The sequence below is a fragment of the Malurus melanocephalus genome, unplaced genomic scaffold (genome assembly GCF_030028575.1).
Source record: "Malurus melanocephalus ecotype Western Australia unplaced genomic scaffold, MMel_1.1 scaffold_41, whole genome shotgun sequence".
Classification (NCBI taxonomy): Eukaryota; Metazoa; Chordata; class Aves; order Passeriformes; family Maluridae; genus Malurus; species Malurus melanocephalus.
The window spans coordinates 2739824-2752961 of record NW_026623273.1 but is presented as its reverse complement, the minus strand read 5'-3'; the positions used below and the strand labels follow the sequence as shown (position 1 = coordinate 2752961).

General features: G+C 41.3%; 1 protein-coding gene across 1 annotated transcript in view; it reads left to right on the top strand.

The window, feature by feature from the left end:
• Nucleotides 1-13138, top strand: part of PLCXD3 (phosphatidylinositol specific phospholipase C X domain containing 3) — a 73276-nt gene that overhangs the window by 38302 nt on the left and 21836 nt on the right. Inside the window, exon 2 of the mRNA XM_057364649.1 lies at nt 8400-9108. Within this exon, the coding sequence (XP_057220632.1) occupies nt 8400-9108 (709 nt within the window). The remainder of the gene's footprint in view (nt 1-8399; nt 9109-13138) is intronic.

Here is a 13138-nt window from a genome sequence, read left to right as displayed (position 1 = left end):
GAGAAATCACTTTTGGGTTACTTTTGTGTACACCAAATGTATTTGTAGGAATTGAATAATGAGTGATCTAATCAGATTTATAGCCAAGCTTGTGTGTCATACTGTGATAATTACTAGCTACCCTGGGCCTTAATACCAAGTAGATCCCTCCCCACCTCCCAACCCATTAGATTTTTTTATAAGTGAGTTGTTTATAGGAAGGAAGAAGTGCTTAGGCAAGACACTGATCTGGGCTCAATCCAGTGACCAGAAACACTTCCCAGTGCAAGCACTGCAGTATTCCATGAGCTATTTCTTAAAAAAACAAATGGTGACATCTTTGGCCTGAGTCAGGAGCAGTTCATCAGGGTCGTGGAGAACTGTCAATGTCAACAGTAGTAGGCTCTCTGTGGAAACAATTATAGCCATGTTCAAAAGTACAGAACAAAACTGGTCTTACGAGTATTTCACAGGTGATAAGGACATGCAAGAGGAACAACAGCAAGTAATTATTTCAAATCCTCTCTTGTTGCATGAAAGTTTTATTTGTTTTTAGACAGGGCAAAACAAAGTCATTACAGGTGTGAAAGTTGGTCAGTAGTTATGGAATGCCATTTCCAAACTGATGCACTACCAGTTCTGCTTTCTTTCTGGCTAAGAAGCTGGTCAGAGAGGCTTTTTGGAGAAGTCTTTTGGAGAAGTCTTTAGTAATCTGTTTTCAACTGTGCGTGGATTTTATTTCACTCAGGGGAAGGGGGATTGCACCAGATTATCTCCAGAGATCTCTTCTAAGCTCAGCTGTTCTGTGAATCTGTGAAAGAGAAACTCTCTGTTCTGTATTACACTGATCAGGGAGCAGTTGCTTTGTGCTGGGTTTTGAACGTTTGAAGAGTCTCAATAAAGCAGCACAGCGCAGATTCCCGGTGCTGTGTTCCCCTGCACAGGATCAAGGTCCAGGTTATGGTTATGTGCAGTTGCTGGYCCAGAACTCTTCTGGTAGTGGAGAGAAAATGCCCCTTTATCACCTGCAGGAGGAGGGTTGGGATGGTGGGGGATCTCTCAGTTCTGGGAGGTAATGGGGCAAGAAGGAAGCAAACATTTCCTTTCTTTTTTGTTTCACACATTGTGACCAAGGTCTTCAAGGTACAAGAGGAGTAGAGTTTCTTGGAGCATATCAGCCTATATATATATATATATGTGGTGTGTACATGTAGATATATAGACATTTTTAATGCCATGCAAGTATTCCTGTTCTCAGGACTTGCTCAGAATCTGAATTTTTGCATGACCTGAGTGACTTTAGATCGTGGACTATGCACTGTGAACAGGTGACTAAGCCCTGGGACCTTCAGTCAGGATCAGGGACACACAGCTAGTAAGGAGCACTGGAAGAACAACTGGAAAGCGAGGCAGTTGCCTTTGGGGACACTGAGACCCTGGGCAATCTGTAATCTCTCTGTTTTTCCCAGTTCTGGGGTTGTTTTCCTGCGTAGTGATTTTATCAGACAAAGYTTGTGTCACCCAAGCAATTTTCATACCAAAGGGAACTGGACTTTTGAGTGTGAATTGCTTTGTTCTTGGCAGCACCTTTTGACTTCCTGAGATGTGCTGTGGCTTTAATGAAGTGAACAGTGCTCGGCCATTTCAAAAAAAAGGTGGAACACCATATTGATGTGCACTGACTCTAGTGTTCATGATAAGGCTTTGCTATTCCTTGAAGTGGCAGCACAACTGGCTGAAGATTCRTAGGGCTTTTCCCTTGGCTAATTGATTTTTAAGGTCCAAAAGGGCAAAGAGAACAGACCAAATGAGTTTGCAAGAACATGCACCGATCTCCCGTGTGCCAGAGGTCATGAACTTTATCCTAGCTCTTCTCTACATTATCCAAGAACCATCGTATCTGCTGTCAGTCACCATAGAACCTTCACTTATAAGGATGTCTTTAAGGAAATTATGTAGCTCGGCATGTAACATTTCAACAGTGGTCACTACAGGGTGACATCTCCTAAATACAAAAAGACAATAACAGGTAAAGCTTTTAATGACAGCCAAAGTGCTGGTAAAAGATTCCACTTCCAACAGCTCTTGGATAACTCYCAGCACAGAGACAAGAGATACATGGAAGAAGAGGAAGAGGGCAAAACTTGATAAAACCTGTGAAACGTTGCTTCTATTTCTTTGTGTGTTTTTTTTCTGATGCTTGTGGATCTTCATGTTGTGACGGCTGCTGTCCAGAGCATATTGGTCAGTGCTGTTCAATTTTAGGTTCTGTTTACCAGGCTGTGTTTGCTGAGGGATGGCCAGAGCTGACACAGGGGCAAGGGAAGGCCAAAGCAAAGTTCAGCTACACTTGTCAGCTTTGTGAATGATATATTTAAGCTTAGCCACCAAAAATAGTAGCTTTGCCATGTCTCTGTGTAAACCTCCAAGAGACTGAAGAAACAATTTTGCACTAAAATGYATTTTCCCGTAGGGACTTCTTTCAGCACTGAGCCGAATTGCTTTTGAAATGGGGAGGGTTAGCCCTCCAGGGAACCCATAAATATGTCCATAGCTGAGCTGTAGCRGGTTAGATATTCCCAATTGCCCTATTACAGGAATCCAGTAAAGAAAACAGTAGACAGTTCTCCCTAGTAAAAGTACTAGCAGCTGTTTTCTAGCAATCTAAGTTAGACTGCCCGATTTACTCTTTAATATCTATTTTATGAAAATTTAAAGTCTTGGTGGTTGAAACTGGCTGCTTCAGTTCTTCGAATCATGGCAGGTGTGGACATTTTAAGTGTCTTTTGATAATGACTCACAGAATAATAGAGTGGTTTGAATTGGAAAGGATCTTAAAGATCATTTGTGCCAGCCCCTCTTCCATGGACAGGTGCATGTTTCGCTAGATCAGCTCACAAATGCTATCCAGCATCTGGCCTTGAATATTTTCATGGATGGGGTAGCCACAACTTCCTTGGGCAACCTGTTCCAGTGCCTCACTGCCCTCTGAATGACACTTCCTTCTTCTTGACATCTAATCTAAATCTCTCCTCTTAGTTTAAAAGTGTGTTACTCCTTGTCCTGTGGCTGTCTGTGTGAAAAGTGCTCTCCCTTCTTTTTAAGACCCCTTTAGGTACTGGAGAGCTTCTATTCAGCAGCTGTSTGTCTCTTCTCTGAGAGTAACAACCCCAGCTCTCTCAGCTTGTCCTCAGACAAGAAGTGCTTCAGCCTTTGATCATCATTATGATCAGAGGCACTTCTCTGCACTCACTCCAGCAGGTCCCTGYCCCTCCTGTGCAGGGTCCCCAGGGCTGGATGCTCCAGRTGGGTCTCAGCAGAGCGGAGCAGAGGGGCAGAATCCCCTCCCTCCCCTGCTGCCCACGGTGCTCTGGGTGCAGCCCAGGACACGTTTGGCTCTCTGGGCTGTGAGTGCCATGGCCGGGGCATGTCCAGCTCTCACCCCCAGCACCCCAAATCCTTCTGGGCAGGGCTGTTCCATCTGTTCATCCCCAGCCTGGGCTGSTACCAGGGAAGGTCCCAACCAAGGTGCACCACCAGCACTTGGTCTTATTAAACCCCATCAGATTCCCATGTGCCACTTCTTGACCTTGTTCAGGTCCCTCTGGATGGTGCCCCATTCTGCAGGAGGTCTCCTGCCCTGTCCTGTAGTGGACTGGTTTTCTCCTTGCTTTCTTTTGCTGCTGATCTTTTAGCAGAAGCTGCCTGTTGCCCTTCCCATCCCTTGCAGGTTTCCCTTCCCAACTGTGCCCTTCCTAACTCCCTCTGTGCCGTCATCCTCTATTTCTCCCAGGCAATCTGTCATTGCTAAAACCTTCTGTGGTGCCTTTGTAAGTTTGATGCCACTCAGAAGTTACCCATTTAGCCAAACTTGCCTCCTGCCTTACCTCCTTGTTTCTTCACTGTGTTCATATGCTTTAGAGAGGTTGCCTTTCAAATTCAGCCCTTTCTCCTGGGTCTCTTGGCATTTAAGGTAATTTATTTCTTCTAGGCTACCATTTACCAATTTCTTAAACAAGCCAAGATAGTTGCTGGGAAATTTAGGATCTTTATTCTGCTTTTTGCCTTCATTGCTTTCCTGAATATTTAAAGTTCTTATTTCTTCTCATAGTCACTCAGCCTAAGGCTGTCATCAGCCCTCATGTCCCTATCCATTTCTTCCCTAATTCATACAACATCTAGCAGTGCAACTTCACTAAAGGAGTACCTGCAGAAGAAAAAGTCTTTGATGTCTCCAGATTTCCTGTGCTCTGCTGCTCTACTCTTCCAGCAAGTGTCTCAAAATTCCTCCACAAAAGCACGTAATTATGAAGTTTTTTCCAGTTGTTTAAAGGCTTCATCCACTTTCTCTTCTCGACTGGTGTCCTGGGGTGATTTTATGATGATACTCTATTCTTGATCATCAGCTTTATGCCCAGAAATGGGTCCTGCAGCTTTCAGGTGGGCCCAGGGCCAGAGGTGGGAGCTGAGGGAACTTTGGTGTGGGCTTCATTCAAGCTCTCACTYTCCCATGTGCGTGTTTGAGTTGGAGGCATTGTTGCTTTTGGCCAGCTTGGTTTTTGTTACCTTAGGCAAGAAGTTTTCCCCTGGACTGTAGTATCAATTTCAGGGCGGCTTCTGTCATGTTTTTTTTGGATTGTTCAGCTTGGCTTTTGGTTTGAATCAGACCATTGGCAGGTGTTGGTCAGCGTGGACTGGTGGGGAAGCTGTGAGGACACTCCATCTCGTCCCAGACYGCTGGGAAAAGCTGAACCATTGAAAGAAAATACTCTAAATCCACCAGCTTTGTCTGCTGCGAAGAGGAGACCAACACTGGAGGTTCACCATGTTCCCACCTGTTTATATTTCTCCCCCCGAGCTGTTGCATAGATTCTTTCTTCCTCTCCCTAAACAAAGACATCCACCATTTTGTTCTTTCTTGCCACATGGCCAACAGTTTTTTCCCTTCTGGCATTTTCGGGGTTTTTTTGTTCTGCTGTGGGTGTGGGGGTGTGTGTGTGTGGGAGGGGTAAGGTTCTGACGCTTCAATATCTAACGCTTATTCATTTTTCTCCTGTGCTGTGCACCTTGTTTGTCAAATAAACAGAATTTTTTCACATTCACCAGCCAATATTCATTTCTTATCAGTGAGAAGGAATTGCTGAAATCCTTTTCTTTAAAAGAAACATTCACTCCAGAGCATTTTCTCCTAAAATTGTCTCTAAACCGAGACACTGGGCCCTTTGTGGTATATGTGAACCTCTTGTTTGTACCCCCCACATCCTGATCTGTGAGCCTTCATCCTTGACTCCTTGGATCAGTGATATGCTGGGTTGTTGAAATAGTGGGAAAACAGTGTGCAATATTCTAAGAAAATTTTAGACACCAAGYAAACTGGTGAGAAAATATATTTGCACACAAAAGGAATATCATCTTTTGCTCCCTGAATGACTTGAGATGAGTAATTTCCCYTCTCTGCTTCTCCAGGTCTTGGACTGTGAAGTCTCTGTGGTCCAGACGTACCATAATAGAGATAGATGTTGTGCAAGCACTGCTACCTTCCAAAGACTGCTGGCATCATTGCATTTGTATTCCTAAACGTAACTTGCATCCTCTCTTCATGGAGGCTGAGGTTTGGTGATACAGAGAACCTGAAGGAACACTTCCCAGTGAAAATGTAGGAAGGGAATGTCCCCATGCACAAAAGAAAGATTTGGAAGGAAACTTGGTTGCCAAAAGCATGTTTGTAGAGGATTTTCTCATTACCAGGAATATTGTGATTTTGGGCGTGACAGTGGGATAGACCCACTGCTCTAATTTTCTCTGCCAAGTGWAAGGATTTTGAATTTCTGTGAGTTACACAAGTAAGCTGTCTAGGACAATGAAACAGGATGAAGGCAAAAAGAAATGTAGATGARTGCATGATGGAAATAAATATTTAATTGTTGGAATTACTTATTCATGTGGAAAGACAAAAYATTTACTGTATTTTTTGGTCAGGAGGAATCTTTGCATAGTTTTGAACAACTGACATCTACTTAATTTGGTGTCAACCAAATTAAGTCAAGCCTTAGTTAATTTTTATGTTATGCTGTAGGACTTCCTTGTCTGGATTACAAAACAAGGAAATTCTCAATGCACTATATGCACTTTTCTCATTACTGTCCATGTAGCAGTACCCATTTTTAGGCTCAAATATGTACACAAAGGCTACAATGAGGAAAAAAATTTTTTTTCTAAACTATCCTGCTTGTAGTGTGCTTGTAAACTGTGGGGTTTCCCCTGCCACRTACTTCTCTGTGTTTTGCATTTCCAGTAGCTAAAAGCCACTTRCTGACAAGTTGTTCACTTTGGTTTTTTGCTTTCTCTGAGAATTGTGCCACCTCTCTTGACTAAAGTAGTTTTAAGAAGCAGTTTAAGCCACTACACCCTACTTTCAGTGCTGGTCAAGTTTAGCTTCTACCTTTTCTGCGACTTCAGGCTGCCAGTTTMTACAGATCAGAAGATAAAAGACAAATGGTTTGATTTATCTTAATGCCATTTTGAGCCTACTGCTCTAATCAGTTGATTGTGTCTACACAGGTACTTAATCTGGCATAAAACCCGACAAAAATAAAATGGACTTCARTGAACAAAGTGAGGGTTTGCAAAATCCATCCCTTGTTAATATCAGTGGCTGTGCCTTGTTTTAAACAAGACTRGATTTACTTTGATTTCTAGATTAGTGCAGGTTACACTGAGCAGAACATTTAATATATTGCATTGATTTTCCCTGTAATACTGTTGATACACAGGTCACTGCTCTAATAATTTGTTTTACCATTAGAATTCTGTATGCAGATCTAGTCCCCAAGGATATCAGTGTGTAACCAGATACTGCATGATCTAATCAGGTTCTGCAAGAAATATATTATCACTTCAACACTTAGAAGTAGAAAGCTTCATCAAAATGGAAAAGTTATCTAATATTTAAAGCAAAATGCAGTTCAAAGAGACAATTACAAGAAGCAGGTGTGTACAAAATTTAAAGACATTTCTCAAATTAAACAAGGCCAAATCYAAGCCAGCGTCTACGATGATGTGTCATGACTCAATTTATTATTAAAGAAGAATATGTTATAGCTGTTGCTTCAGTTTATAGGGTTTATTCCTGTTCAGGTTAAGTAGCATTGCTCTCAGAAATGACTGACTAGCAGAATTTCATTAATGTGATGTTTACTTGCTACAGCATGCATGCTTTGGAAAGTAATTTTGAAAAGCAACCACAAAAGCWTTGGTAACAGGCAAGACTAGTGCTCTGAACTCATTTTGATGTAGGATTTGGGTCTCTGAGCACCTAGTACTGCAGTCCATTTCTGGAACACAAGTCCTGCTGACCTTGAAGGAGTTTTGCARGTAGTGTGTCTGTCTCAGGCTGAGCAGCAGACCTGCTTGCTGCTGTAAGTCTGACCCGAGGCATCTTCTTCAGCTGGGATAGCAGGARAGTGGCTCTGCCAGCAGCTGGACAGTGTTTCTGTGCAAGCTGCCAGCTCTCAGCACCCGGTKTTCAGCAGGGAAATGGTTGACAAAGGTGATAAGCATCTTCTAGGGTCAGCTCATCTCTCCATAAAGCTGCTTTTATGTAGATGTCTTATGCAGAGCCTAGTTAATTGTGCTTTTCGTTTTGAGATTGTGAGTTTTTTTTAATGGACATGCCTTAAGACGAGACCTTTGTGTAGGGAAGTGCCATATGTATTTGTATTAAACTTTATGTTGTAGAAAATGGTAACTCCTGTACTTAGGCATGTGAAGTTTTACTCCCATTCTTGTGAAGAGCATGCAGCAGAGTTTTGGAATTTTATCAGTGAAATGCAATGCTATCCTTGGCTGTATCTGTTGTATTTGTTTAGCAATTGAAAGTAAATTATTTTAAGAGTAAATTTAAGAAGGAAAACAACGTTCAGTAACCTTGTGGATGACCAGATGAGACTTGAAATAAAGACCAGAAAGGTTATGTTCGTCTTTTTTCAACTCCTGTTTTAGCTGGCTAAAAAGGTGTGTGTGGAGCGATGTTGGCTTGTTTTGGTTTAGTCCTTTGGTCTKCAAACACTTCAGTGTGCAGGCCAGGGCCAGACTCTCCTCCTTGGCTCAAGGGATTTATTGTGTTACTGGCTTTGCTTTGACGTTCAGAGCCCACTGGGTTCATGGAGCCTACAGACATGGAAGAGAGTGGCTGAGCATCCAGACAAGCAGTGAAATAGACATTGCCTTTCCTTCAAGCTCCTACAAGGTTCTGGTGGGGCAAATGCTGCCAGACAAATGTGCTGTTGTTGAGGGAAGGTGCAGGGGAGGTGGTTGGTGAGTGTTGGTCCGCGTCAAAGTTTTTTTCAATGAGGAAAACCAACTGAAGACTTTTAATATATGAGTACAATGCTGATAATTTTTCTCTTGTTTTTTTTTAGGATCTCATGACTCTTTTAGCTTCTACATCGATGAAGCCTCTCCAGTTGGGCCTGAACAGCCGGAGACAGTCCAGAATTTTGTGTCAGTTTTTGGGACTGTGGCTAAAAAGCTGATGAGGAAGTGGTTGGCTACACAGACCATGAATTTCACCAGCCAGCTGGGGGCAGGTATAAGGTATTTTGATCTCAGAATTTCTACCAAGCCCAGAGATCCAGACAACGAACTCTACTTTGCTCATGGTTTATTCAGTGCCAAAGTCAAGGAAGGTCTGGAGGAGATCAATGCGTTTCTCACTGAGCACCCAAAAGAAGTGGTCTTCTTGGACTTCAATCATTTCTACGGGATGCAGAAATGCCATCATGAGAAGCTTGTCCAGATGCTCAAAGACACGTACGGAAACAAAATGTGTCCTGCTATCTTTGCCCATGAAGTCACCCTCCAGTACCTGTGGGAGAAGGAGCACCAGGTGCTGGTGTTCTACCACAGTCCAGTGGCGGTCGAGGTGGCCTTTCTGTGGCCGGGCCAGATGATGCCAGCTCCCTGGGCAAACACRACAGATACAGAGAAGTTGATTCAATTCCTGCAGGCATCAATCACTGAAAGAAGAAAGAAAGGCTCCTTCTTCATATCTCAAGTAGTGCTGACGCCAAAGGCTAGTACGGTGGTGAAAGGGGTTGCTAGTGGTCTCAGAGAAACCATCACAGAAAGGTGAGTTTGTGGCTGCTAAGGTGGACTGACTGTGCTGATTGTGTGTGTTGGTTGTGCTGGTTTTCTAATTCCTTTTAAAGATGTTCTAAGAGAAGATGTTCTTCCATGCTGTTGTGAGCTAGTCCGAACTTGGCATAATCCTAAAATATTTAAAGAGAAAGACAGTGAAGGGCAGCCTTTTGTATTCTTGAAAGAAAATCTGCCACTAAAGCATAATGAGATACTATGGGATTGGCTTAACTCTAACTTTTTTCTGAATGCATGTTTTGCTGATTTGTTTTCTAAATGTTTTTCTTTACCATAAGCATTGAATATCTGGCCTAAGATTTCCTTACTGGGAAATCTGCYTATGGATCTAGATAATTCAAGTTTTCATTTATGCATCAGGCTTCAGATGAATGGATAAATAATTATTTATTTTATCCAATAAATTAATTTATTGGAGAAATAATTTTTTGGCCTGGCTCATCAGCAAAGCCTGATACTGCAGAATTTGCCTTTACTCACCTCAAAGATGCATGGTTTCTCTGTCTCTATACCATCACACATTGTACTGGAGACAGCAGGACACCATTATAAAGAATTTGATTCCTAAAAGTCCTTTTTCATTTATCATACAAGACAGAGACTGCAGAGCATTGTATAGGTTCTTTACATGGACTAATGTGTTGACAGGCCATTAGTTGTTACATTACAAAAAAAGCTGCCTGTGCAAGACATGCATTATTTATACCATTCTGACTTTGATAAATCACAGTGAATTTTGARCTTAAAGGCATATATATGTGACTATTTCTTGACAACTTGGTAGGAAACTTGAAATTTCATGCCAAGACACAAGAGCTATTTTCTTTTTGTCCTTAAATATAAAGAAGGGTTGCAGAGTGTAAAGAAAATTTACAATGGGGGTCACTGGCCTGCAAATGTTTTGCTCTCTGCAAGGATGTGCTTGTGACAGAAAGGTCTGTTGGGAACATGTCCCCTTCTATGAGATGAAAGATGCAGTGTCTGCAAAGAAAACAAGCCTCGTATTTGAAAAAGGTTGAGCTATTTTTATAGCCGCTTTCCCAAACCACTGTTAACTTGAAAAAAATAGGGTAAAAACTTTAGCTGGCTTGGTAAAACACAGATGGAAATGGAGGGTTTTATGAGCAGTGGAATGTGATTTAGAAGTGCCTGTTTGACTGCACTTGCAGCTGTTGGTAGTCCTTGTCTGTGTTTTATGGGCACCATTGGATTGGGGAATCTCCCTCTCTCCTGAGTCAGAAGAGCACTTCTCTGTACTAAAATACAGCTTTGTGAATGGGTTTTACCAAGAAACATCTTGTTGTTAAGGGATTTTTCCTCTGATAAGCATCCTTCTGAGTGTTCTTTAGAATATGAAGTAGCACAATCAAGGCGCTAACGGGCTGTTCTCGAAGCTTGTTGTATCAACAAAATAGCCATTAAACCCCATTTTCTTAATCTTTTGCTCATAACAGTACTTTCTTGAAGCTGTTTGGAAAATAAGAACTTGAATTAGATGCTGAATATGTTTGACTGATTGCTTAATGTCCAGAGCAGTTGAACTCTTGGTATGCCCTTCTCAACAGAAATCCTTGAAATTGTAACTAACTACAAATGTCAATAAACAATTGGGCTGAAAAACCTAGAAATGTTGTTCTTCCAGATTTCAACTGAGATTTTTCACATGATCCCCGAGTGTGTGATCACATCTGCTATATGAAAAGTTGTTTCCTTCTTTGCATAATTCTTTTAGCCATTATGAGAGAAACAGACCTTCAAAATAATCTCCAAGGCTAATATTTAGTCTTCCAAGTGTGGCATCTCATTTTGAATTTTTATTTTTTCATACAAAAATGCACTGTAGGAAGAACAGGACTGGAATGTATCCTAATGGAGATAGAAATTGAGCTTATATTTTGAGTTAACGGCTCTAAAAGTAAACATCAAATATAATCAGAACTGCTCCCCATTTTATGATGATCCTCTTAAAAAATAAATAGGCAAGCAATTAAAAGATGAAGTACAATTCACACAGTAGAATTTGCAGGTTTCTCTTCAATCTCACTGCCTTAATGTTTCAGTGACTTAAAAGTATGTAATCCATGCAAAAGGTGCCAAGACAAATGGTCCAGCTGTGCCGTGTTTGCTGTTTTGAACCATCACTCAGTAAAAAGATTATTTTGTCCTTTTCAGAATAAATAACCAGATCAAATCGCATAACCAGATCTTATCGCACCTGTGTCCAGGTAGATAACATACATGCTTTTCTTGACAGTTACTGCATAGACTTCAATATTGTTTTCTCCTTATTAAGAAATGCTGATGAGGAGCCTTACATCAAGAACGCAGTTATCTTCCTTTTGCCAGCAGTTTTGTCAAAGTTTTCAAATAATTCGGGTGGGGGGGTGGGTGTATTTTTAAGTTTGGTGTGGTTTTTTGGGTTTTTTTCCTAAAGTAAGTTTGACATTTAAGAAATGTTTCTTTGGCATGTTGAATAAAACCTGTAGCAATTTGTTTCATTTTGTTTCTCCATCTGTACACTGGCCTTTTACWTATTGACTTAGTTCTGAAAATTAGAGAAAAATTTAGAACTCTCAGATCAATAAAACGTACCAGGTTTTACCAGGTTTACCAGGTTTACCAGGATCTCTGAAGTTGTTTGTTAATTATGAAATTGTTTATGACTTGAAGAGMAGTGGCTACCTTAGAGGGAGAGCATGGTTTCCCTCAGTCTGCATTCTCTGCACTCGGAAATCCGTGAGCAGACACCATGCAGAAATCCAACCCAAAATCCATTCCGCTGCTCTCTAGCTTATGTTGGGAAAGAGCACAGTGAATAAATACTCCCCTGTACCCAAGGTGTTTGGTTTAATGGCTTTTTGTCTGTGGTGGTGGAGGTTCACACTGCAGTAGAGCAGCCTTCCAAAGCAATGGATTTCAGAAGGAGAAGGGAAGTTATTCCTTAACCTGCTCCCCACAGTGCAGGTACTCAAGCTGTGAATGCACAGTAACCTCAATAAATAAAACAACAAAACAACAAAACATTTTCATGCTTCTAAGACACAATTCAGTGAAGATATAGCTGGACTGTTTTCTGCTGATAATGCTTGCTCACAGGCTTTGCTGTCATCACAGGTAGTGTTCTGTGGAACAGTAATTAGAAAGAAGGAGAAATTATGAAGTTGTGAAGCTTTCTGTCCTGCACAAATACAAGAGGTAAAAGCCATTTCTTGTAAGGTCTTCCTAGGACCACAGTAGCACAGATTTCACCTTCACTTCTTGAATGAGGAGAATCGCTTGCATGTGTGCACATTGTATTTCCTGGATTTCATCTGGATTTGATGAATAACTTTGAGGACTATCAATATGTTTTCAGGCTTAGCATTCTGTCACACACACAGTTTAGGAGCCAAGAAATTCTCTTTGATCAGCAAACAGTATATGCCAAATGAATTACTTTGGCTGTGCTCATTGAATTAACTTCACAGCRAGGCAGCTGCCTTCGGTATATCTGAAAGGTGGTTGTGAGACACCCTTTTGATTAGTGTAGAGCTGTTCTTCCTAATAATCTTGTTTGCTTTCTGATTTGCAGTGAAATTACTAATTTTATCTATGACACTTGAGACAAGCATGATACTCTCTTTGTTGTCTCTGTGGTTTAATAATACAGAAGAAGAATAGATCTCCCTCAGAGGATGCAGAAATTCTGTGGTACTTTCAAAAAATAGCAAATAAACACATACCCTGCCAATTGTCACTTGATTTCCAAATTAATCTCTAAGGATAATGTTCCCTGTGGCTCACATATGACTAAATCCTTGCCTACCATGCTAAAGCTCCCTCCTTAGCAACCAAACCAAATTTAAAAAAAAATATATCCTGCACATGAGAATGAACCTTTTAAAGTAGGGGTAAAGCATCCAATCCACACTATTAACAGAAGGGGTGGTAAGTAGGCCACAGAAGCTTTCAGGAGAAAATCCATCTCTGGGTACAGTCATGAACTAAGCAGAGTCAGATTTAG